We start from the raw sequence: 22,802 nt of genomic DNA on the forward strand, positions 1-22,802 counted from the left end.
TGGCTCCCTTTGTTTCACGAAGGTCATTCAAATTGATTTTTCATACTTTGTTTGCTTTTTTTGTTTCTAATCTCTCCAGTCCTCATCCTTGACTACGACAACATCAGAGCTACATTTACTTGAGTAACATTTAGGGGAAAAAAATGCATTTTTATGAGTAGTTTCTATACAAAGTACTTTTTACTCTTACTTGAGTAAAATTTCTGTATATTCTGAATGAAGTGCAAATATATTTTATAATCAAAACTTCGCCTTTTTAGTGAAAAAGAACTTAATGCCTTATGTTATTTTCTGTCTACCGACTCTGTTGTCACTTTTCAAGGTCAAGTGAATATTCAGTAAACGCCACATATTGCGTTTTATGCTAATTACTTGCTTAAACAAATTTTACATGTTTTTTTCCCGTTTTATTTTTTATTTCATTCACTTAATAAATGTGAATAGTCAAATAAAAGAATGAAAGAAGTATAAACTTATAATACCTGCCCCTCATTCACTTGAATTAAGTATTCAGCTCAGACTATTACAGACATATTTCAAATATACAAAAATACACAAAACATCAGCTTGTTCAATGCCATATTGCTTCATCGCATTGATTTACAACTTTCTTTTAAACGCAAACATTTAGATTGTATTTTTTTTCTCACTGTCAAGATTGTTCCACAAAATGACACCTTTAATTGAAATGCATCTTTCCGCTGTTCTGAATCTAAATTTTTGGAAAATCTCAGTTCCTTTTAAGTTGTATTTGGTTTCTCTTTTTACAAATCTGTCCTGAAGATTGTTTAAAATAAATCAGGAGATTTAGAAAAGTGTTTCTTCTGCTTAAAATGTGGTATTTTGAAATTATGTTGTTTATACATTTCTTCATTTTAGTCTTAAAATATAATTTCCAAATAAAGATTTAAAAATCTTAAATCAGATATTACTCACTACTTGAGCAATATCTCAAGCCTTTTCACCAATTTGTTTTTTTTTACTCGAGTCATTCCTTGAATGGCTACTTTTTACTTTTACTTGAGTAAAAACATGTTGAAGTTTGTTTTTACTTCTACAGTAAAACGTTGATTACAATTTTTGCATTATCTACCCACCTCTGGACAACATGTACATAAGGTAAAGTGGAAGAGATCAAGACAAAGGAAGAATAATCAGGTTTAAAACAAAAACACATGAGCAGTATCTGATAAGCAGCGTCTTTAAGACATAAAAAAAAGATCAGACAAGGCAGAAGCAGGACCAGAGATGGTTTCTCTACCGTATGCCAAGTCTTCATCTAACAGCTCTGAGAATCAACTTGTTTGTTCAAAAATACAATTTTCTCTCTGTCAGACTGTTATCTTTGGTATTTTTTTTTAGAGATTGATCTGGGGAAATGGGAACATATTGTTGTTTTGAGACAGGCTGTTGGTACCAGAGGGCCCCAATGTCCAATTTATTTATTCACTAGTTCTTTGCCAAGTTGTCAGTTATGTGTAGCCACAGACACAAGTTCATTTTTGAGCTTAGGGACATTATTTTCATGCCTGAATGATACAGTGCCTTCCATGAGGATTCAGTTCCCTTGGTCCTTATTTATTTGCTGTGTAACAACAATGGTGGTGAAGCTGGTAGCACTGTTGACTTGCAGCGATGCTCCAAACATAAGATAAACAACGGATTAACGGATGTTACACTGCAAAAACAAAATCTTAGCAAGTAATTTTGGTTTAGTTTCCTCTAGTAAGATGAAACTAACTTACAAGTAACTTTTCAGCAAGATATAGGAGCTTGTTTTAAGAAAATAATTCCTAAATATTAATGATAAAGTACTAATTCCACTGAAAGATGATGTCATTTATAACATGATATTTTCTCGACACCAAAAACATAAACTTATTGCTAAAAAATAAGCACTTGAGCTGATTTTAGAAGCAGTAGAGGCCCAAATGGAAGTATAAAAACATGCAAAATGTGAATTTTGCATAACAGAGCAGCACTGTAAAAGGGAGCTTACACCAGTTTTACACACTTTTCAGATTTTTTACTGAATACTCCTCTCTTTGTCAGAATTAAACACTCCTTAGTGTTGCTCTGCCACACAGAAAACCAGTAAGGCTTTTAACAAAATGTAGAAAAGCTCAAGGGATATGAAGGCAGAGAAAGGTGAATTAACAAAAACACATTCATCTGAAAGTCGCCAGGTACCGCCGGACCAGAAAAATGAAGCAAAATATCAAAGAAACCCTTTAAAAGAGCTTCAGAGAGCATGGAGGGAACTATGAAGAGGACTTCAAAAGACTGCAACAAAGTCTAGCAGCTCAAAAAGAAAATGAGGGACCTCCTGCTAGTAGACGTTATTAATCAAAGTCACGTAACTGAATTTCCTTTGAGCAGATTAAAGAAAATTAGTTTTAATCATTGGTTGATGTGAAGACTCCTGTGTCAGGCGGATCTTTTCAGAACAAGAGAAAGTTGTTTAGAAAATGAGGCTAAAGATATGAAATGGTGAAATGCTGCAATTCAGTTTACATGAAAATGATCTTATTTGATAGTAAACAGTTAATATAATAAACACAGAACTGCATGAAAGGATGGGAAAATATGTTAACATGGTAAAAAAAAAAAAAAAAAAAAACTGGATACAGTTGAAACCAGATGTTTACATACAACGAATAACAAGTTTTTGTTTTTTTTTCTTTCAGAAATCAAATGAGACCAAACATTTCTTGATTTAGGCCTAGGCCAGTCAGAATTACCAAAATTATGTAGATTTGCTAAATGCCAGAAAACTAAGCAAGAACATTTTTTAAGAAAATTTTTCTGCAACTTTCTTTGAATTCAGAAGTTTACATTTATCTGATCAGTATTAGAGATAACTGTCTTTTAAACTGTATGACTTGAGTCAAACCTTTTGGGTTTAATAGTTTACAGAAGTTCTGGTCCATTCCTTCTGACAGAACTGGTGGAACCGAGTCAGATCTATATGCCTCTTCAGATCTACCCACAAATTCTCCAGGATTTTGACAGCCGTGTCATAAAAACCTCTATTTTGTCTTTATGCTACTTTATAACCACTTTGTCTGAATGTTTAGGTTTATTGTCCATTTGGAAGACCAAAGCTTTAACTTTCTGGCTGATGTCTTTAGAAGTTGCATCAATATTTTTGAAGTGCACCAGTTTCTCCTGCAGAAAAACAGCCCTGCAACACGATGCTGCCACCTCCGTACTTCAAAGTTGACAGTACAACCGTCCCCATTCTTCCTCCAAATGTAACGATGGTCATAAAGTCTAAACAGATCCACTTTAGTTTCATTAGACCACAGGACATGTCTGCAAAAATTGAGATCGTTGTCCCTGTATTCTGGATTTCTATGTTTCTTTTGAAGTAAAGGTATTTTGGTTGATTTCTTTGAATTTTTTTTATTATGTTAAACAAAAAAGCAGGTGCAACTCCAATTAACTGAAATGTGTTAACCTATCAGACGTTTGTGGAAGGAAACCCATAAGGTTTGACTCAAGTCAAACAAGAATCCCTGATACTGACCAACTTCTGAATTGGAGGAAAATTGTTGAAAAATATCTAAAAAAAATTTTTCCTACCAAATTTTCTGGCATTTATCAAATATAAATATTTTTTGTAATTCTAGCTAATCTGAAACAAAAGAATTTCGATCTAATTTAACTTCAGACAGTGAGAAAAAAATGTGTATGTGACTTTCTTTGGTGTAAATATCAGATTTTTACTGTATATTAGGGAATGTGGTACAGATACAGATGGTCAATTCAACTTTAAGGAAAAACAAAAACATCAAAAAGCTCTGCTGATTGCCTTGCAGTACATCTAGCAGCTTCTTTAAAATTGTGCACCCATTTCATGCCTCAACGAAGAAAAATTACATATATAGAGAACATATAATAGAGCGTCTGCAAAACCCATTAAAGAAAACAGGACTCAAATTTGTACCATCAACAAACCCTTTTATTCAATCTGCAGCATGAAGATGAGTTTGGGGAAGAAGTGAGACTCAAGATGAAAAGGATTTTCTAAACACAATTAAACGCAGCGCGCTCCCCTCCATTTTCTACAGGCAGTGCCTTCCTCATGCTGAACTGATGATTGCACTTTCTCTGGGAAATATTAATAGAGTGAAAATTAGACAATGTGCTCTCTCTCTTGAAAAACTACATATGCTTGAGGACAGACAATTTAACTGGTCTGAGTCTATAATGATCAAACAGAGATGAATTGGATTCTGGGTCAGCCAGATTACATCTTTTCATTAAACCCAGTTTCACTGCTGCACAGCTCCGCTAGTTCAGATTATTGATCTGTCGGAGATCAAGGGGATTCTTCAGAAACGGTTTTTCAATCTGAAGCCAGTTTAGGAAAGTTTTAGCATCTACATCTGGGGTTTGACATAGAAACTCTGAAAAGATTGCATTAATTTTGTTACATTACAAGAATTTTATTTGGATTTTGCAGGACAGGGCAGCACAAAGTAGAACATTATTGTGAAATAGAAGGAAAAAGATGCATAGTTTTAAGTTTCTCTTTAAAAATTTACTTAAAATTATTGTCTGAGTTTAATTTTAAACCTTCAATCATGGCTGCAGCTCTATTAGAGTGTGTCTGTAGCATTTTTGAATGTAATTTTTTATTTTCTTGTGGATTTAGGTCTGGACTTTGACAAGGCCAGGAATCTGCAACCTTTACTTTTAAAAAGACGTTTTTGCCATCAGTCCAGCTAAATGCAACTCATTTAGAGAGTTGTGACATAAATGTGACAAATGTGATGTAAACCTTTGTGAAAAGACAACTAAAAATGTTTAATGAATTTCTGCAGTAGGAAATCTTTGGTTACTTTAAAAAAAAAAAAAAATCTACCATTTTATTTATGTTTTCATGTTTTAAATCTAAGAATCACATTCTGATTTTTGTGGAAAATAATGTAAACAAAAAAGAAGCTTCCAACATAATGATGATAGCCTGCTGTATGATATCCTCAAAAGTAGCATCAGATGCTAGCAGCTCAGTATCCAGGCAACAGTGATGATACTCCACAGGATCATAAAACACGCTGCTAATCACCTCATTTGCTTTTGCTGCTCCTCTCTAAATCCCTGTCTGGTTACAAAGTCGGGCAGAGAGACAGAGTCGAGGATCTAATCTAGGGCTGCAAACTACAAATTATTTTAGATTATTCTATTAATCAGATTAAAAAAGGTTGTGCACTTTCTGCAGTTTTCATTTAAGTCTTTTTTATATTCACAATAAGAAATACATAAAAAGATGCTAATAAATATTTAGTAAAAAAAAAATGCACATTTTATTCCATTTTAGCAAAAGATGCATCTGCAGTAAAAAAAAAAAAAAATTCGAACATCAGCTTAACCTTGATCTAACATCAATTCATAGGGCTGATCTGTTCGTTATTTTTTTGGATTAACTGAGCAAAAGGCGAATAATATTTATTTTTGAACCAGGCAACCAGGCAAACTTGGGAAGTTTGGAATAGAACAAAGAAGTTTTTTTATTATACATCTTAAATCCAAAATGTATGTATTTTTGTAAGGTTTTGTCTTAATTGCTGTTCTGAGTGTGTTGTTTTTTCAGCAAATGTTCTTACTTTGAATCTGTATGCATTAGTATGTATTAGTTGATAATTATTTCAGTCATCGTTTTAGTCCTAATCTGATCCTCGTCCATTAAGAAGAGAGCTGGATCCATAGCCATGGATTCCAGCCACCCGGGCCACAGACTGTTTGTGCCGCTGCCATCAGGCAAGCGGTACAGGAATATATGGACTACAACAAATAGACTGAGAAACAGTTTCTTCCCCACAGCCGTCAGAGCCATTACTCCCTGCCGCCCCCCCCTCCCACACATATCATAACCTCGCAGTCACACATACATATCCCCCACCCCCACACAGCCATATTGTTCTGCACTTTGCACTGTCACATCATCTGTACTTTGCCATAATTGGACCTGCTGCTACTTCTTTGGATGGTTGAGTACCTTTAGTTAATTTAGTTGTATATATTGTTATTATTATTATTGTGTGTTTGCTTATTTTTACTGTATATATTTGACCTTTTGCACGGGAGCTGCAATGGAAATTTCGTTGAATTCTGTTCAATGACAATAAATGCTATCTATCTATCTATCTATCTATCTATTATGATCGATGGAAGACTTAGTTTGAATTTCCTCCTTCTCTCCATTAATACTGCTTTTCAACTCCTCTTGGGCTACGTTCACACTGCAGCCTAAAGTGACCTAATTCCAATTTTTGTCAAATTGGATTATTTAGCCGTGGCCGTTCACACTTCCAAATACATGCGACTTGTACGTGAGCTCCAGTGTGAACTGTAAACAATCTTAAAGTGTCCCGCATGCGCAGTAGAGGGCGCAATAATGTCACAGTGAGAGCGTGCTCGGTGTTTTGCCAACCTCCGTAAAAAAGAAGAGCTCAGTGTTTGCGGAAGTAAACGTGGATGCTAACGGTGTTGCATAGCTTACGATTTTGAAGTTGCCCGATCGTAGCCAGCATATTAACATCTTACTCCTCGTTATTGTCCGCCGTGGTTGTTTTTATTCCCGCTTGAGCATATCAGGGCGCAGAATAGTGACGTTTGTCGAGCATCTATGACGTCGGATGAATGCGGCGTGGACTCTAGGTCACGTTTGAATCGGATACGTATCGGATATCCAAGCGGCCGGGGTCACATTCGAAAAAAATCCGACCTGTGTCCTTCAGACTGTCATGAAAAGATCAGATTCATTAATTTATTACTGCAAAAAAACAACAACAAAAAACGTAATTGTGTTACTTCAGGCTGCAGTGTAAATGCAGCCTTAGTTGGAGTTCAATCTTTAGAGACGTTAATCTGCTGTTAGTAGTTTAGCATTGCTTTGTGCTACTCGCATATAAACAGTTTCACTAGTTATAGCATGAGGAAAAGGGAAGAAGTTCAAAGTGTATGAATACATTTATAGCGACTGATAAACGTTCTATTCCAGAAGCCTAAGAAGAATCCAAACACAATACATTACACAAATCTGCAACTAAACATGCTCCAGTTTGTCCCCAGTTCCAGTTCAGCTGATTTCATCATCTGGTAGCATCTGTATGTACCACTGAGCAGGCCTGCAAATCAAGGATTTAGAGGATTTGAGATATGTCAGTGAGTGACAACGTTTCCACATCGCTCATCAAACTTAAGACAAAAATCAATAACTCCATAATCTACAGAGGCACTCGTACAGAAAGCGAGATTATTTTTCATCTCCTGTGTCATTTCCACGCTCTCGGCTCACGACGAGGGGCTCCAAGCCAAATCAGAGGGAGAAGCTGATGGGCTGGAAAAAATGGCGTGCTTATCTAAGCTGAGAGAGTGGAACAGATGCAGGATGTGGCAGGATGTGTTATCATGAAGCCGAGTGAAAGGATGAGAGTAGGGGAAAGGAATATCTGCTGCCATGTCAGGACCTCTTTGGTTGGCAGAAAAAAATAAATAAGAATCCAAACAAAAGAGTTGTATAATTCTGCTTTAATAAAATATGAAGCATCAGCTTTCATTATATATGAAAACAAACAACCTGGGGGGGAGCTTAGCTGTCGTAACTCAGCTTCGATCTGCCGTCTTCTGATCAACATTGATCAGTTCTCCAAAGATTTTCCAGCAGATTTCTGCTTCCTGTCACTTCAACACAATTACCGGAGGAGTATTTCTTATTCCTTTTAAAAGAAGACTCAAGTCTGCCGACTCTATGTTTGGAGAGGTCGTGTTTCCAGCTGAAAATAAGCACCAAGCAAAGTCTTCATCTCTCTTCTTGGGTTCTTTGTTTCCCTCTCAGAGCTTCTGCTTGTCAAAGCGTCCGTTTCAGTTGCTCAAGACGTCTGCAGCGAGATCGCACACGTACGGAACGATGGCGAACAAACACGGTAAGGCCACATCACTCACTATTTGCACGAGAACTGATACAGTACAAAGAGTTGCTGCTTGTGAGAAATCTACAAACGTTGATGGGGGTGACAACATGTTCACAAAATAAAGCAACTCGTCTTTAAAATGCTATTAAATATTCCCTTTAGATCACATTATTAAAGCCTTCTAAAAGTAATTCTGTACATGATTCTTCTCCATCACTTAACCTTTTCTAAAATTGTTAAAACTAACAAGAATTACTGACAGTAAAATACAAGTAAATCTGAGTTTAAAGGTGCAATATGTAACTTTTATATAAAACAAATGTTTTCTCTCACCATGTTATCACAGTTTGCTGTGAGACAGATAATCAGTGAAAAGATCTCCACTGCTCCTGACCAAAAACAACCAATCAGAGCCAGGAGGAGGGTCTTAGCGCTGTCAATCAACCTCATGTACTTGCTTTTTAATGTGCTAAAGGCACAGAAGCAACTTACAGATACAGGAAAATAGTTTTTCTGCTGTCCTGCTCACTAATCTGAGCATTCATGACAGGTTGTGCTAGCTGCAGCGTAGCAGATAGCAATGGCGGGAGGGAGAAGGGAGGTAAGCAGCGCAAAGACGCACCTTCGGACTCTGACTGGTTGTTTCTAGTTATCACTGGGATCACTGGGAGAAGGCAGAGGAGCTCGATTTGTTCACAGATTATCTGTCACCATGTAGTGATTGTTACAACAAATATAAATATTTTTTTATAAAAGCTACATACTGCAGCTTTAAAACAAACCCTTTATCTGCAGATTGTTTATTTTAATATTTTCAACATTATAATTCAGAAGAAAATCACTTCAAGTCTTTGCATCGTAGCAGAATATCGAACCACGGCTGAGTTTGACGTTATAAGAAACTGAACGAGGGAAGAAGTGTTTTCTTTTTACCCACAGTGCCACTGGAGTGGACCACGATCAGCGGTCCCAGAGACACCCACAGGGGTCTCCGCAGGTCCTCTTCCTGTCCCAGAGGACACGCAGCTCCTTGGCCGTGTGCTGTGGAGACGACAGCATGTCCAGGTAGCATTCCTTCTCACATAGCCAGCCGGCATCCTGCAGACAGATGGCAACTCATTATCAGCAACAAAAACTGGTTATTATGGAGCATGGATTAGTTACAGGCACGCACAACTCCGAAATGCCTCGAAATGAACTTATCTTTTGTTGGTGGAGCATAATCTCAAAATCAAATTGTTATTTTTTGAATCCCACATTAGAAAAGTAATATTTTTAAGATTAGAGTCTCATTTCTCAATTCTCTAAGCCATTTCTTCACTGCACAAACACAAAATCTTACCAAGTATTTTTCTTCTAGTTTCTAGTGCAAATATGTTGGTTACAATAAGCAGTAAACCAATTAATTGCATAAAATTAATTAATCACAATAATTTTGATTTGGAAAACAGTTGTTAAAGGGATGTTCTCCTTTATTATTGTTGAAAAGCCGCCATTTTGAGAAACACTGCAAACATTTGACACCCAGTGCAAAGTATTTAGTTTGCACTACCTGCCACTTTTGCCTGTTTTCCCTGTCTGAGCTTAATAATAATTATTTCAAATGCAATTTTGATGACATAGACTTTATTGTTGTTTCCATTTTGTTTTCTACTGTTAAATGTTTTTCAGAAATTAAAATTTTTTGATCTTTGAGTGGATATATGTGTAGTAATAAGCCATTAGTATTACATTTTTGTTGAAAATGTGACAATACTATTGTTTATTTCAATCATTTCTAGGATCATTTGTCATCAAGCAAAATGTGTTATTGTGACAGGCCTAATCTTGACAAAACTAACTTGCAAGTAACATTTCAGCAAGATATAAGCAAATATTTCCTGATTATTGATGGAAAAAGTTCCAGTTACTCAAATTAAAGGTGGGATTTTTATGGATGTTTTAGTGTGAGATTGAGAGTCTGGTATAACAGATTTATTTGTTTTAAGGATTTTTACTCATCTTTACCAGGCAGGTCAATCAAAGGAAAGGGTGTGTTGCTAAGCGACATTAAAAATAAATGCCACAAAGATGTAATATAAAACTTGTTTGCACAACACAACTATTTTCCAACTTAAAACATCTGTAAACTAGTTGAAGCATGCTAGATTAACGGGAAACAAAGCTCTGTCTCCAACTCAGCTGAAATGCATTTGATTGAAATTGAATTTATTCAACTGATAACATCATAAAAGGTTATTAAACATGACTTCTGCTCCAATTTCCTTTTCGAAAGAAGAAGGTATCTGTAAAATAATGACTTACAAACAAATGTACGAATAAAGGTCAGTTTTCTTTCATGCAGTTTTGATTTTATGTAACGTGCAAATGCTACTGCTTTCCTCTGGAGGAAACACTATTTGTATGCATTATTCATTTCCCTTCTTGAGTTTTTCTCTCTTAATGTCAAACTCTGACCTTTGTGAATCCAGTGGTAATAAAGGTGTACAGTGAACATCGGACACAACAATGTAGAACATCAAAAGCCTGATTAGTTGTTTTGCAGCTCAGAAAATGTGAATCTCATTTGTTTCACCTGATATTTCTGCGGTCCGACGGCTGCCATCCATATTCCCATGCTTACGTCTTCTCCCTGTAACAAAACAACCCAGACGGGTCGCTCATTTTTATAGAAATGATTATCTGTCACGGCCGCTAAGCATGACGGCTTATGAGGGCGATTGTAGATAAAGAGAAAGGAAGAGTGAATTTCAGCCAAAAGTTTTTAGATTAATCTCAGAAATTTTCTTTTAAAAAAACAACACATTTCAGGGTTTCAAAAGTCTGAAATTTTTTAATTTTGAAAATCAGAAGTTTTTAAGAAAATTAATCTCAAAATGTGGGGTTTTTGGCAAAAGAAATTTTAATTTTTGCGAAACTTCTTAGTTTCAAAAGTAGAAAATATTTTTGCCTTTTCATAAATTTCCCTGTTTTTTTCTAGAAAATTTTTGAGATTAAATTGCAAAATTTGGGGGACTTTTGCCAAATTTTTTCAGCTTTTGGAAAATTTCCTAGTTTCAAAAGTAAAAATACGCTGGCCTTTTAAGACTCAGAAATTTCTGAGTTTTTTCTAGCAAATTCTCAACTTTAGAAACCTCAAGTTTTCACTGTTTTTACTAGAAAATTTCTGAGATTAATTTAAAAATTTCTTAGTTTTCTAGCAAATTTTTTGACTTTTCAAACTCATAAATTTCCATGTTTTTTTTGGCAGAAATGTACTCTTCTTTTTCTATGTCCTTCTAAAGTTATAGCTAAGTGAGCTCTACCTGATAGGCCTTCAGCTTCTCTGCGTTGCTGGCGAGCCACTGGACCAGGTCACGAGAAACCACGTATCCAGAGCCGCAGGCGAACGCTGGGTAAGCCGGGCTGGCGTACTCCAGTTCCTGCCACTTCCCGATCCGATCCACGGCCCAGCTCTGCCTGAAACTGGGTCGGGAGGTAATATGCAGTCAAAGGCAGAACCGAGGAAAGCAAAAAAAAAAGAAAAGACATCATCATCATCAGGATCTGACACCGAGCTGTCCTTACTTCCCCCACCAGAAGTTTCTGCGCTTCAGACCCTTGTGGTCAATTTTCATTAACACTGAGTCCACGTCGATGTAACAATCATCATCCGTCTTCAGCAGCAGATTAAAGTCAGCGTTTCCCACGGACCTGTCAGAAAAGGGAATTTGCAACTTTAATTAAAAAAAAAAAAAAGCACCCGATTGTTTGCAATATATCAGAGCAGATTTATTCTCTAATACCACAGCGAGAGAGAATAAGACAAGAAGCCTGCAGATAACCTTAGAAGAGCACACACTCCTGGTAAAATGCCAGAGAAAATGAGACTATGACACAAAATTTCCAATATAGTTTTGTGCAATAAATCCCACACAACTCGACAAAAAAATAAAATAAAAAATAGGTTAAAATAGGAGATATTTTATTACTCCCCTAAGGAAAATCGTTGCCACGACAGCAGCAGTGAAGCCATTTAAAACAAAACTGACAGAAAACATGTAACATGGCGCATTAGTAACATAACATTTCCATCAATTATCTATACATGGTACAGTATATGACAATGTATAGAGTCAAATAAATGAGTGAATGGAAGATCCAGATATGATTGTTTGTAGGAGAGTTTAATGGCTGCTAGCAGGGATCAGAAAATTAAGAGAAAAAAATAAAAATGTTGTGTAACCTGCTGCAGATTTAGTACTTCCTGGCATCAATTAGAGTCAATCTGATTAATCTGAAATAAGGCTGTAGCACTGTTACTTCGCAGAGTATCTGCAGGCTTCAGCAAGGTGTCTTCACATTGTGAGCTTTTCCATGCTGAGTAATCAGAAGATGCTTAAACAACCTTTCAGTTTAAGGCTGTTGCAGATTTTTTGATTTAGTTAACCTGCCGGAGATTATTTGTCGTACTCCTATTTTATCGCATCTCAAAAACAGGAATGTGTACACTTTCTAGACCCACTGCAGCTGTCAATTTAAAGCCTAATACCACTCAGGGAGTACATTCTGCTATCTGATGACTCACAACGGTGAAGCTTCTCCGACTGGCTGATTGCAGCCGTAATTTTAGCACAAAGACGTTTTGAGGCAACGGCACGCTTTCATTTCAGGTTGCTGATTTCCTCTGAGGGCTCAGGCAATTTGGAGACAGAGAATCGAGTCATTAGCACTTGGCATACCATTTATAGAACTGAAGCAACTTGGAAGGCACGTTCCTGTAGGTGTCCACCACGTCTACGAACACCACATCGCCATGCCTGAGGCTTTCCTCCTGCAGAGTGGCGTCCTCCCGCCTCAAACCGGAGGCGTGCTTCTCCATCCTGGCAGCGCGGCCTCGCAGGAGCCCGGACAATCCGTCTTTGTCTGACACCCAGATACCACCATGGAGGTAATCAGGAGCAAAACGATAGAAAAAGATAAGAGTTTTTAGATGCTGCAAGGGTTTATTCTGCTAGATTTTCAACAAAAGCGCATTCTTGAGATGATAGCTAATTACTGGCTGTCAAAACAATGATAAAGCTGCAGCATGTTACAAAATGGATCATTAAGTCTGTTTTCAGAGACGCTGAATGATTAATTGAACTTTTTTCCACACAAAATGGCTATGAATTCATTCTCAAACAGAAACAGATGTAAACACATACGAGTAACAATCAATAATCCAACAACAACAGGTGTCCATTTGGCATAAGTGCAGGAGCTTTCAGGTATCTCTTAACCTGCCAGAATGAGCAATGCCTTTTTGAGCTTTTAGATTGCGATTATCTTTTTTATAACAGATGGTTCTTGGATGGATATTGATTGAACACTTTTCATAAAAAGCACAGCTGAATCAACGCCGTCGCAAGACTAACCGTAGATGGTAAACATGAATCCTCCAGCCAAACCGGGAAATCCAAGAGCACTTCTGTGAGGCAAGACGCCTTCTGCAATCTGCATTTCCAAAGAGCAAAACAACGGTTTTACAGTCTGAAATATGTAAACATCTCTCCAGGTGCGGCTTTCTTTGAGACGTAAATACTTACAGAGGAGATCTTGAGGACGCCGCCGCCATCATTGAGCTCCACGGACGAGGAGTTGACAGTGGTGAGCGGAGCAGAGTCCTGACTCTCCCAAACCAGCGTCCCCTCAAAACCCTAAACACAAACAAATTCATTCAGGTGCATGATGATGTTCAGATTTTACACTGATTTAAATAAATGAAATAATTGAACTTTTACACATTTTGTCATGTGGTTGTATGTATCTGCTCTGCATCCCCAGGACTAGAACCAAACATGCAGAAGCAGCATTCAGCTTCTATGCACCACAAATCTGGAACAAACTTTCAGAAAACTGCAAAACAGCCGAAACACTGAGTTCCTTTAAATCAAGACTAAAACCCACATGTTTTTAGTTGCCTTTGAGCCGTTACACTGGGTTACAAAAAATATTTTTGGAAGTTATCTATTTTTTCAACTGAATTATGACTATTTTGAACCACTGAATCCCAATCAGGTCAGTTTTTATTCTAATTTGATCTCAGTGTGAATCAGTTACTTGAATAACTCTTAGGTTCAAGAAAAAACAGTTAAAAGAAATTCATCGACATGCAGACATGGGCTCGGCCAGAACAGGAACAGGCTCATTTTTATTTACTATTTACTTGTTTTTTTTTTCTTTTCTCTTACATTATTCTATTTTGAACTTTGAATGCTGTAGTCTTTCTCTGGAAAACAGATTTATAACAGTTGCTTTATTTATCAAGATGCACAAGTCTACTTTTCTTTTCTTTTTAAGTATTGAAATTGGCATTATGTTATTGTGGATATATGTCCTGTAAAATTAGCTTCCTTGGGAATCAATAAAAATAAAATAAAAACAAAAGACTTGGGTTTTGTTCGCCTGCTGTGTTGACGTTTCTGTCGTGTCTAGATATGCAAAGCTGGTGGAGAAATACCCCAAAATGACATGCAGCTATAACTGCAGCAAGAAATAGTCCTGCAAAGTATTTACTCAACGGGATGAAGAACCTTTCATATTTTTATTTGCACTTCTTTGTGTTGGTCTAGTAGTGCATAAAATATCACAAATTTGCGCTTTTTAAAGGTCAAAACCTTTGTTATCTAGAATGATTCAGATGTTTTCCAAACAAAACTGCATTAAAGGTTAATGTAAAACCTAGATACTTCATTTTTGAGGCTTCACCGCCATGTGAAAAAAAGTGATATTCTCAATGAGGATTGAGTAAAGCAAAATGTTTAAAATGTTACAGCATGAAGAGCAGCACTGCTTCAGAGTTTAAATAAAAACAGGAGCGGACTTAAAGTTTTATCACAATATTTAGTGATAATATTGTGATAATGAAAAGTGACAGTAAGAACTATTTATTGCTTTTTTAGGTAACTATATGGCTGCTCTTGAAATACACATAAAGCATAATTTCAATCACTAAAATGCTCCCAGTAACTGCATTAAACTTTTTTTTTTATTGGTATTTATTAATACACATATTGAAAAAGCAGTGGAAAAAATAGCATATAATCCTGACAACATGCACAGTTTTTAGACATTAATTGGACATTAATCATCAAAATCTTATGATTAGAAATTTATGGCAATAAACCCCTGATTAAAAGGTCATTTTTGTTCATAATATATATACAGATATTAGGATTTAAAAAAAAATTCAATAAAAAAAGAAGGAATGAGCTATTTGTAAAAAAAAATTTAAAAAAAATCCATGTTTTTGACTCAAGCCTGAGGGTTTTCATCCCCGGTTTGGTTGAAGCGCGGCACCCTGAGTGGAGAAACTGACCTTGGGCAAGATGAACTGCTCCACTGGTTTGTACCACACCCAGTTCACCACGGTCCCCATGCTGATGGAGCTGAAGCGGGCTGTAACCACAGCCTCCTGCAGAGAGAAAAGAAAAACTAGAGTTATTAAAGAATCAAGAGCGTTCCACAATAAAACATGAAAGCATCAGTTTTTAAAAGTGAGGTCAGCCGAGTCCTCCAGCTGCCCCCAAGCTCAGTTTCTACCGAGCTTCACAGATAAAAGCGCTCCATCACCTCCTGGTCCAGCTGCAACAGCTTCACCGTCACGTTGCAGTGCAGTTCAGGCCGCGTCCCACTGGAAAACACCCCGAGCCGGGTGATCACCACCGGGTGCAGGATTTTAAAGTCCAGAGCGATGGCCGACACGTCAGAGGAGACGAGCAGCGAGGGGTCGGCCACCGTCACAATCTCCATCTCTGCATCCTGACCCAACACTGCATCACAGGTGGTCGGGAAAACACATTTAATATTTATTACTAACATGCACACAGTACTTTTTCCTGTGATAAACACTCAGCGCCTTTAAAGAAAGAAAAAAAACCTCTTTAAAGCAACACTAGCAGCTCTCTGAGGAGCTGGTTTTCTGGATTGCTCGCTTCAAAGTGAGCTCCTGCTCACCAGCGTGGCTTCTTAATTACAAAAAGAGAAGTTTATTATTCAGGAGATCAATGGAAAGATCAAGGCTGTTAAAGAGAAGCAGGGTTTTCACTTTAGATGCAATCTGCACCAGTTTCACTGCTCCATCCAAAATAAAGGCAATTAGAGGTGAGGAATCACAGGGAGTGAGTAGCGGTTTATCAAACCAAATGTTTTTCTCCCTGACAGAGTGGAATTGAACTGCAGCATCTGAAGATGTAGGTGATGTTTCTGTGCTGATTAAATGCAGAAGCTTAGCCTGTGCAAGCTTTTCAAAACAAATGGAGCTCCTGCTTGCAAAGCCCTGTTTGTGAATTGTAGATTCGTTATAACATTAGTAATAAAGCTTAATTATCATTTGCAGTAATTTTAATTAAATTAGATTTGGCAGCTAGATGCTTCTGAATCTGTTTTTGTTTCAAAGCAATTGAGCTGGAGCATTATTCGTCTCCTGTAGTGTTATTAGCATTAGCCCACTGCGTATTTAGTAACATTAGCTTTGATGGTTTGTTTAGAAAAACGAGTGTAAGTTACTTTGTTCAGATATTTGAAGGCTTTCCAAACTATTACTGCAGTTTGAAAGAAGCAAATGTGTAGAACCATAGAGATCTGCTTTTCCTCCTAATACTCTATGATGATAATTAACTATACAGACTTCAATTCTGTACTATAAGTTGAACTGAATTCTTGCAAATCTCTCAAGTGTGTTGGGATGATGTTTGTTGAGAATTTGTGCAGTAAAAATCAGCTAAATGAATGTTTTTTTATGTGACATGCTGATTCATGTCATCTGAGCCAACAGAGCCGCAGTAGCAAAAGCAACAAATGCTAAGTTCACTCAACATCCACCTGGTGTGACAGAGGAGAGAGCGTCTGCACAGTCATCCTGAATTAAACGGTAGTGACAGAGGGGAAATGCATGAAGTGTGTTACACAATAGGCAGACTTTCACATAACAATCCTGCTTTTCTATCTCACAGAACTTCGAAGACCAAACCTGCTTCATTTATAGTGCACTTTGAATTAAAACATGGTTTACAAAGTGATTTACATCGGTGTAGTATATATGTACAGAATATGTACATGTATAAATACAGCTCTGGAAAAAATTAAGACCCCACTGCATTGAAAACCTTCTAGTTATTCCACCAAATATTGATTTCTGAGTTAAAATATTGGTACTGTTGTTTCTAAATGAATATGAACTTGTTTCCTTTGCATTCTTTACAGTCTGAAAGCACTGCATCTTTTTCAGAATTTTGACCATTTCTCATTTTCTGCAAATAAATACTAAATTTTTGCTTGGAATTTCGTAGACATGTCTAGTAGTTCATAGAATAAAATAACAATGTACATTTTACTCAAACATATCTCTGATTTTACCTACAAAAGTAAAATCAGAGAAAATGATCATTTTAAGTGGTCTCATAAACTTAAATTTTTTAAATAAAACTTAACACTGGAACTGGAAGATATTTTAAGTATCTAAAACAAAACACAACTAAAAACATAAAACAGAAAATAACTATAAACCACACACATCCAAAACCATAAAAAATGGATTATAAAGTATCTGTAAACAAAATAGTTAATTTTAAATAATGCCCTCCCCCCTTTAACATTTCCATTCTTTATTTGTTTTTGTTAGTCTTATTTTTTTTTTCTAACACTGCAAAGCTTTATATCTGCTGCTGCTGTTAAACTAGAATTTCCCCTTTATGCAGCAATAAATGCTATTTCTATTCTATTCTTTTCCAAACCTGGAAAAAATCCTATACGTTATGTTTTTCCAAACTGCAGAGAATAGCATTCGTTGTGAAAATAATTAGCATTATTAAGCATTTCTCATTGATACATTGAAAAGAAACCTGTTTCATACTTCAAAGAAACCTTCATCAGAAACCATGAAAACTGCTTTACCTCACTATAAAAATATTTTCTAACAAAATTAAGCATTTATAATACAGCATTTTGTTCTTTTGCTATATAACTTGAAAGCCTGGTAGGTCATAGTAATTATTTACCCGAGCTGAATATCAGAAGAAGCTGCGTGCAAAGTACAAGCTCATTTAAAAAAAACTAGAGCAAAGTTTTAAGGGGCTAATTAACATTCACCTCATTGTAGTCCCTCAGACAAATGCATCACAAACAAACACGTTTCAGCAACAAATTAACTTGTGCTTTGACCTGAATCCAGAGTCCAGCGGCTAACTGTCTTTAAAAGCAGCCGCTGTCTCTCTTTTCTCTTCCAATTACACTGAGCACCTCACACTGAAGCAGCCTGCGATTCGGAGGCAAATCACGTCAATGCGTGTGGCCATTAACACGGCGGCGGTGAGTGAGGGAAAATAAAACGCTGCTCTGACCTTAAAGGCTGTCGTCTGAAAAAAAAGTCCATTCTGATGAGCAGTAATTATGTTTTCGTGCCGAGCAGAAAACACGGAGCTGGACCGACTCTGTGAAGGTGAGAGACGGTAACTATCACTGCAGACGTCCAATCTGACAATTGATTCTGTCCAATTACAGCATATATGGTGCATCTAAGCACGGCTGGAGGGATAACCTTGGTAAAAAAAAAAAAACACCACTGATTCACTGGATCAGAGGACCATAACATTTTTAAGCATATTTATTTTTAGTGCATCTGATATTTCACTTAAATAAACTGCTTTTTTCCAGGTTTATTTAAAATGTCCTTGCAGATAACCTCTAATTTGATGCAGGTGGCGTCCAAATCCCTAAAATGTGACAAATACATCCGTTTGGTATTAATTAGTTGTTAAATTAAAAAAGTTTCTAATAAATTAATTTACTAATTTAGAGGCTTTGAAATGATCCAGAACTACTAGAAAAGGTACTTCATATAGTGTTTGTTAATATGGTAAACCTTGAGAGTGGACTTGTATTTTATATTCAGTTAATGAGAGAACATCTGGATCTTTGAATGTGTAAAAAGTCAGAGCTATGAAATGGTATTATGTCCGAAATAATACCTTGTTGACATTTTTGAGTCTAAAGACTGTAATTCCAACAATTTGAACTCACTCTCCCTTCAATTAATCGCATAATAAATTAAAATTATTCTCATAATCTGCATGTTTTATCATATATCTCTTTTACTTTGATACTTTGAGGTGATAAATTGTGAGATTATTCAGTTTGAAGTAATTTGTTGTAGCTAAATAACAAAACGTCAAACAGAAAATTAAAATAATTCTCATAATCTATGGTACTGATTACAGTAGTTAAAATGCTTTTATCTATAATATTTATTGGCTGTTCCAGGTTTTGGAAGGTAAAATGTCTATTTTGTAAGTGAAGTGCAGTAGCCTTTTGTGGGCCAGCTGAGCAGCAATGCACAGCAGTAGGTGGAGGAGGGGCGATGTTTTATTAATCAGCGCCTAGCTTCATTTTATAAGCGCCACTTTTCATATTAGTGAGCCATTCCTTGTTTCATCTGCAGCAGACTTAGTCAGTCAGTCATTTCTGCAAAAGCCTTGGACAGAGAAAAGAAAGTTGTCCTTGAGCTGTGGGTGAGCATGAATAACGCTTTTTCACCTCCTTTTTTTCTGAATACTCATTCTTTTCATTCTCCCAACTCCTCTGCCGTTGTTTTGCCTCCGCTGCTTCTGACAGCACGTTGCAGGCAGAGAGGCGTACCCCGGCATTGCAGACCGCAGAACTCGACCTTCTACTCTCACCTGGCTCGCTGAAGTTCAGGAGGGAGCAAGAGTACGGATCCTCCCTGTCCTCATCCGGGATGGGACACCCATGCCGACCCACGATGAACTTCACCGCCACTCTGGAAGAAGGAGCAGAAACACAGCAGCACGATTCATTTAAAAAAAATCAAAAATAATTATTTCGACTTTTTTTGTTGTCGTTTTGTGCAAGATCATCCAGCTACAAACATCTCAAAAGCCTGTCCATCTCTCGCTCTCTCTCTCCACCCTCCATTACCATGGTTACCGGGGGGTTGCTTAAAGGCCATCCACACCTTATCGGTGCCCAGATCACCGAACGAGAAGAATGAAAAGAGAGAACAACATTGGCCACTGGTCAGGCCGAGATAAAAGGATGGATTCCACAGTCAGGCATCTGTTGCCGGCTGGAGGCTTTATTTCCACTATACGAGTTCAGAGTGAAAGTATTAAAAAAAACAGACAGAGAGAGAGTTAGGGCGATGAAGTTGGAGCGTCGGCTCACAAACCTGTGCTGGAAGTGCGGGTGATCTGTAATGTAGCCCAGCCATGTGTCTCTTATCGCTTGCCGGAGGTCATGATGGTGCCTTGCGGACAGAACTCCCACCAAAACGTCAAAGAAAGGCAAGCGCTCATCTGCATTGAAAATGTACAGATATTTACATGTTGTGTTTGAAGTTTAAGCAAAGTGATTAATACCATTCGTTCATTAATTCCTATTGATCATAATGCATCGTCCATAGCCCAAACATCAACTAAATAAATGCCTCGGCCTGAGGATATTTTGGGAATTCCTTCATTTTCTATCTTTGATAGAAGCGACTGCCTCTATCAAAGATCCTGCAGAGCGTATTCTCTCTTTTGTAAGCTATACTCCTTAGAAAATAAATAAATAACCCAACATATCAGAATCCTCAGCTCAGATCTCAGAAAACGCCATGAAATCTGTATTTTAGTTTCCAGTTTTCACAAAATTCAGCTGAACAGCCACTTCTTTTTTGTTGCAAGCTGATCTGGCTACTGAGCTGGGTAGAAAAATATAATAACATTAAATACAAATGACATGATGGCTAATTAAACACTAATAATTAAAACAAAACAAAACAAAATAAAATAAAACAAAACAAGGTGATCTGGCAACCTAGCTTGATTAAAACGAATGTAACAGAAACTGGATTGTAAAAATAACCAAGAATGATGCATAGAAATAAAAAAAATTAATAAGAAGTACCAAGCAGGGTAATAAATGGCAGCAACTTCATATGAAAGCTTAGTTTTATCATTGCCAATTTAATCTTTTTTGCAAAATACAGATACATATTTAAGACATGCTTTGCTAAAATCATTTAAATTTGATACATTTTTAATGTGCCATATCCTCAAACTTAAACTTAGCATTCGTTAATAACTCAGGTTTTTATATATGACAGTCACCAAATTTACTAATGTATATCAAGGCCCATTTTTATGTCTAAATTCTTTGGAAAAACTAAATAATTAATGATCTTTCTTACAATAGTAAATTCAACTGTGTAATTTAGATTAGAACACAATACAGCCAAAGCAAAGCAAAAATGATTAGATAGACAAAATATAAATATTTATATAAGCAGGCAGAGATAACAGAGATTCATGTTTTTGTTCTGATAATTAGTCTATTCAATTATATTAAATAATTCATTCATCATCCATCAAGAGCAGCTTCATTTATACTCAAGTGTCAATGAAGGTTCCTCAAGATTCTATAAGTGGTAATCCGTGTAAAGACAGCATAAAGAACCAGATTACACACAATCCAGGGTCTAACGTGAGTCTTTATCTACAGTCTGGGGATAAAAGGCTGAGATGCTGCGCTCCCTGCCTATCCCAGCAACGCCCAGCACTACTGAACTGGAATATTCACATAATTTATCCACAAAACGCACAGAATAGCACACATTATTATACAGCTTAGCCATTAACTACTTGTTCACACACAAACTGAATAACACAGCGGGAGGTAAGAGGCAAAGTTAGCCAGCTGCTACCACGTAAAAAAGTTCCGAGGCTTCGCAGAGGTAAAGCCCGGATAGGGAGGCTAAAGATTAAAAGTACCCGAGCGTGTGCTGTTCTCCAGTGGGGTGAAGAAGAAGGAGAAGGAGGGTCGTTGTGCCAACCACAAGTGCACCAGGACGGCGACAGCACAGGGCAGCAGGAAGAGCGCTAGCCTCCGCATGGACGGAGCCCTTCATTCAGCCGCAGCAGGCTTAAGCTGGAGCGGAGTGGAGCCTCTTCCTGAGCCGCACGGCGCTGCGTGGTGTGAGCCGCTCCGTGTGTGCGCTTCATTTCAGCTCCGCAGATCTCCGCCGGGCTCCCAGCACTACCTCTAGTCCTGCCTCCACTGCTCAGGGAGCAGGACCAATGGGAGGCGGCGAATTCTGCCGTGGTGCATTCTGGGAAGTGAAGTTGGAGCGTTTAGCTAGGAAGCTAGTCAAAGAATTAAAATAAAATAAAATAAAATAAAATAAAATATGTTATATGAAATAAAATAAAAATTTAATTAAAGTAATAAATCTCCAACTTACGTCAGAATACAAAGGACATTGTGGATAAAAAATAAAATTTCCGTCAAAAATCCACAGAAATTCTTTAATTAATCTCAGAAATTTTCCCAAAAAAACTTGGAATGTTGCCATTTGAAAAGTCAAAACTTGGCTAGAAAAAAAAGAGATTAATCTCAGATATTTTCTTGAAAAAATTTTTATTTTTCAAATTAATCTTTTTAAAAAAAAAAACAAATTCTGAGATTAATCTCATAATCTGGAAGGCTAGCCATCTAAAGTAATATACAATTTCAGAATTGTACCATATAAAGGGCGAACATCAACAACCTTGAGCATTTTCTTCATCAGACACAAAAAAGTATCTTGAGTCAGAGGCTTCTTCAAGCTAATATGACTTACAACAGCATTAAGTTTCTCTCTTAGATTAATCAGAACTTAATAATTCAGTTTAAAAAACTGTTGTTATTACAATTGTTGTTGTTACTATCACATCTTTTTTAACATTTTTTTGATAAAGAACAGTAAATAGGTAGTCTGGTGTCTCATAAATTAAAAGCACTGTAGTCAGCCTTCTTACATTTATAGCATAAAAAAAACACTTTTATTTCCTTGAGTTTCCTTAATTCAGCTTCCTTTCTTTC

General features: G+C 36.8%; 1 protein-coding gene across 2 annotated transcripts; it reads right to left on the reverse strand.

Moving 5' to 3' along the window:
- Positions 1–6,508: 6,508 nt before the first annotated feature.
- b3galnt2 (beta-1,3-N-acetylgalactosaminyltransferase 2) lies at positions 6,509–21,983 on the reverse strand. Of its 2 annotated transcripts, XM_028007944.1 has the most exons (13): positions 21,713–21,983; positions 20,128–20,254; positions 19,619–19,719; positions 15,516–15,715; positions 15,262–15,357; positions 13,490–13,600; positions 13,319–13,397; positions 12,644–12,827; positions 11,490–11,615; positions 11,228–11,387; positions 10,498–10,554; positions 8,860–9,020; positions 6,509–7,136 (listed from the first exon to the last, which is right to left on the reverse strand). In XM_028007944.1, the coding sequence occupies exons 1-12, from the start codon at positions 21,831–21,833 to the stop codon at positions 8,883–8,885; spliced, it is 1,500 nt and encodes a 499-aa protein (XP_027863745.1). In that variant the 5' UTR covers positions 21,834–21,983; the 3' UTR covers positions 6,509–7,136; positions 8,860–8,882. The 2 variants fall into 2 exon arrangements, with proteins under 2 accessions (XP_027863745.1, XP_027863744.1); XM_028007943.1 differs by lacking the exon at positions 6,509–7,136 and having other exon boundaries at positions 7,525–9,020.
- Between the last annotated feature and the right edge of the window lie 819 nt (positions 21,984–22,802).

Source organism: Xiphophorus couchianus, chromosome 22 (genome assembly GCF_001444195.1).
Source record: "Xiphophorus couchianus chromosome 22, X_couchianus-1.0, whole genome shotgun sequence".
Classification (NCBI taxonomy): Eukaryota; Metazoa; Chordata; class Actinopteri; order Cyprinodontiformes; family Poeciliidae; genus Xiphophorus; species Xiphophorus couchianus.

Coding starts and splice junctions, on each gene's coding strand:
- b3galnt2 (XM_028007944.1), bottom strand. CDS start 21,833: ATGCGGAGGCTAGCGCTCTTCCTGCTGCCCTGTGCTGTCGCCGTCCTG. Junction 13,601..15,261: donor AGCAGTTCATCTTGCCCAAG/GTCAGTTTCTCC, acceptor GTTTGTGTTTAG/GGTTTTGAGGGGACGCTGGT. Junction 12,828..13,318: donor ATTCATGTTTACCATCTACG/GTTAGTCTTGCG, acceptor TCTGGGTGTCAG/ACAAAGACGGATTGTCCGGG.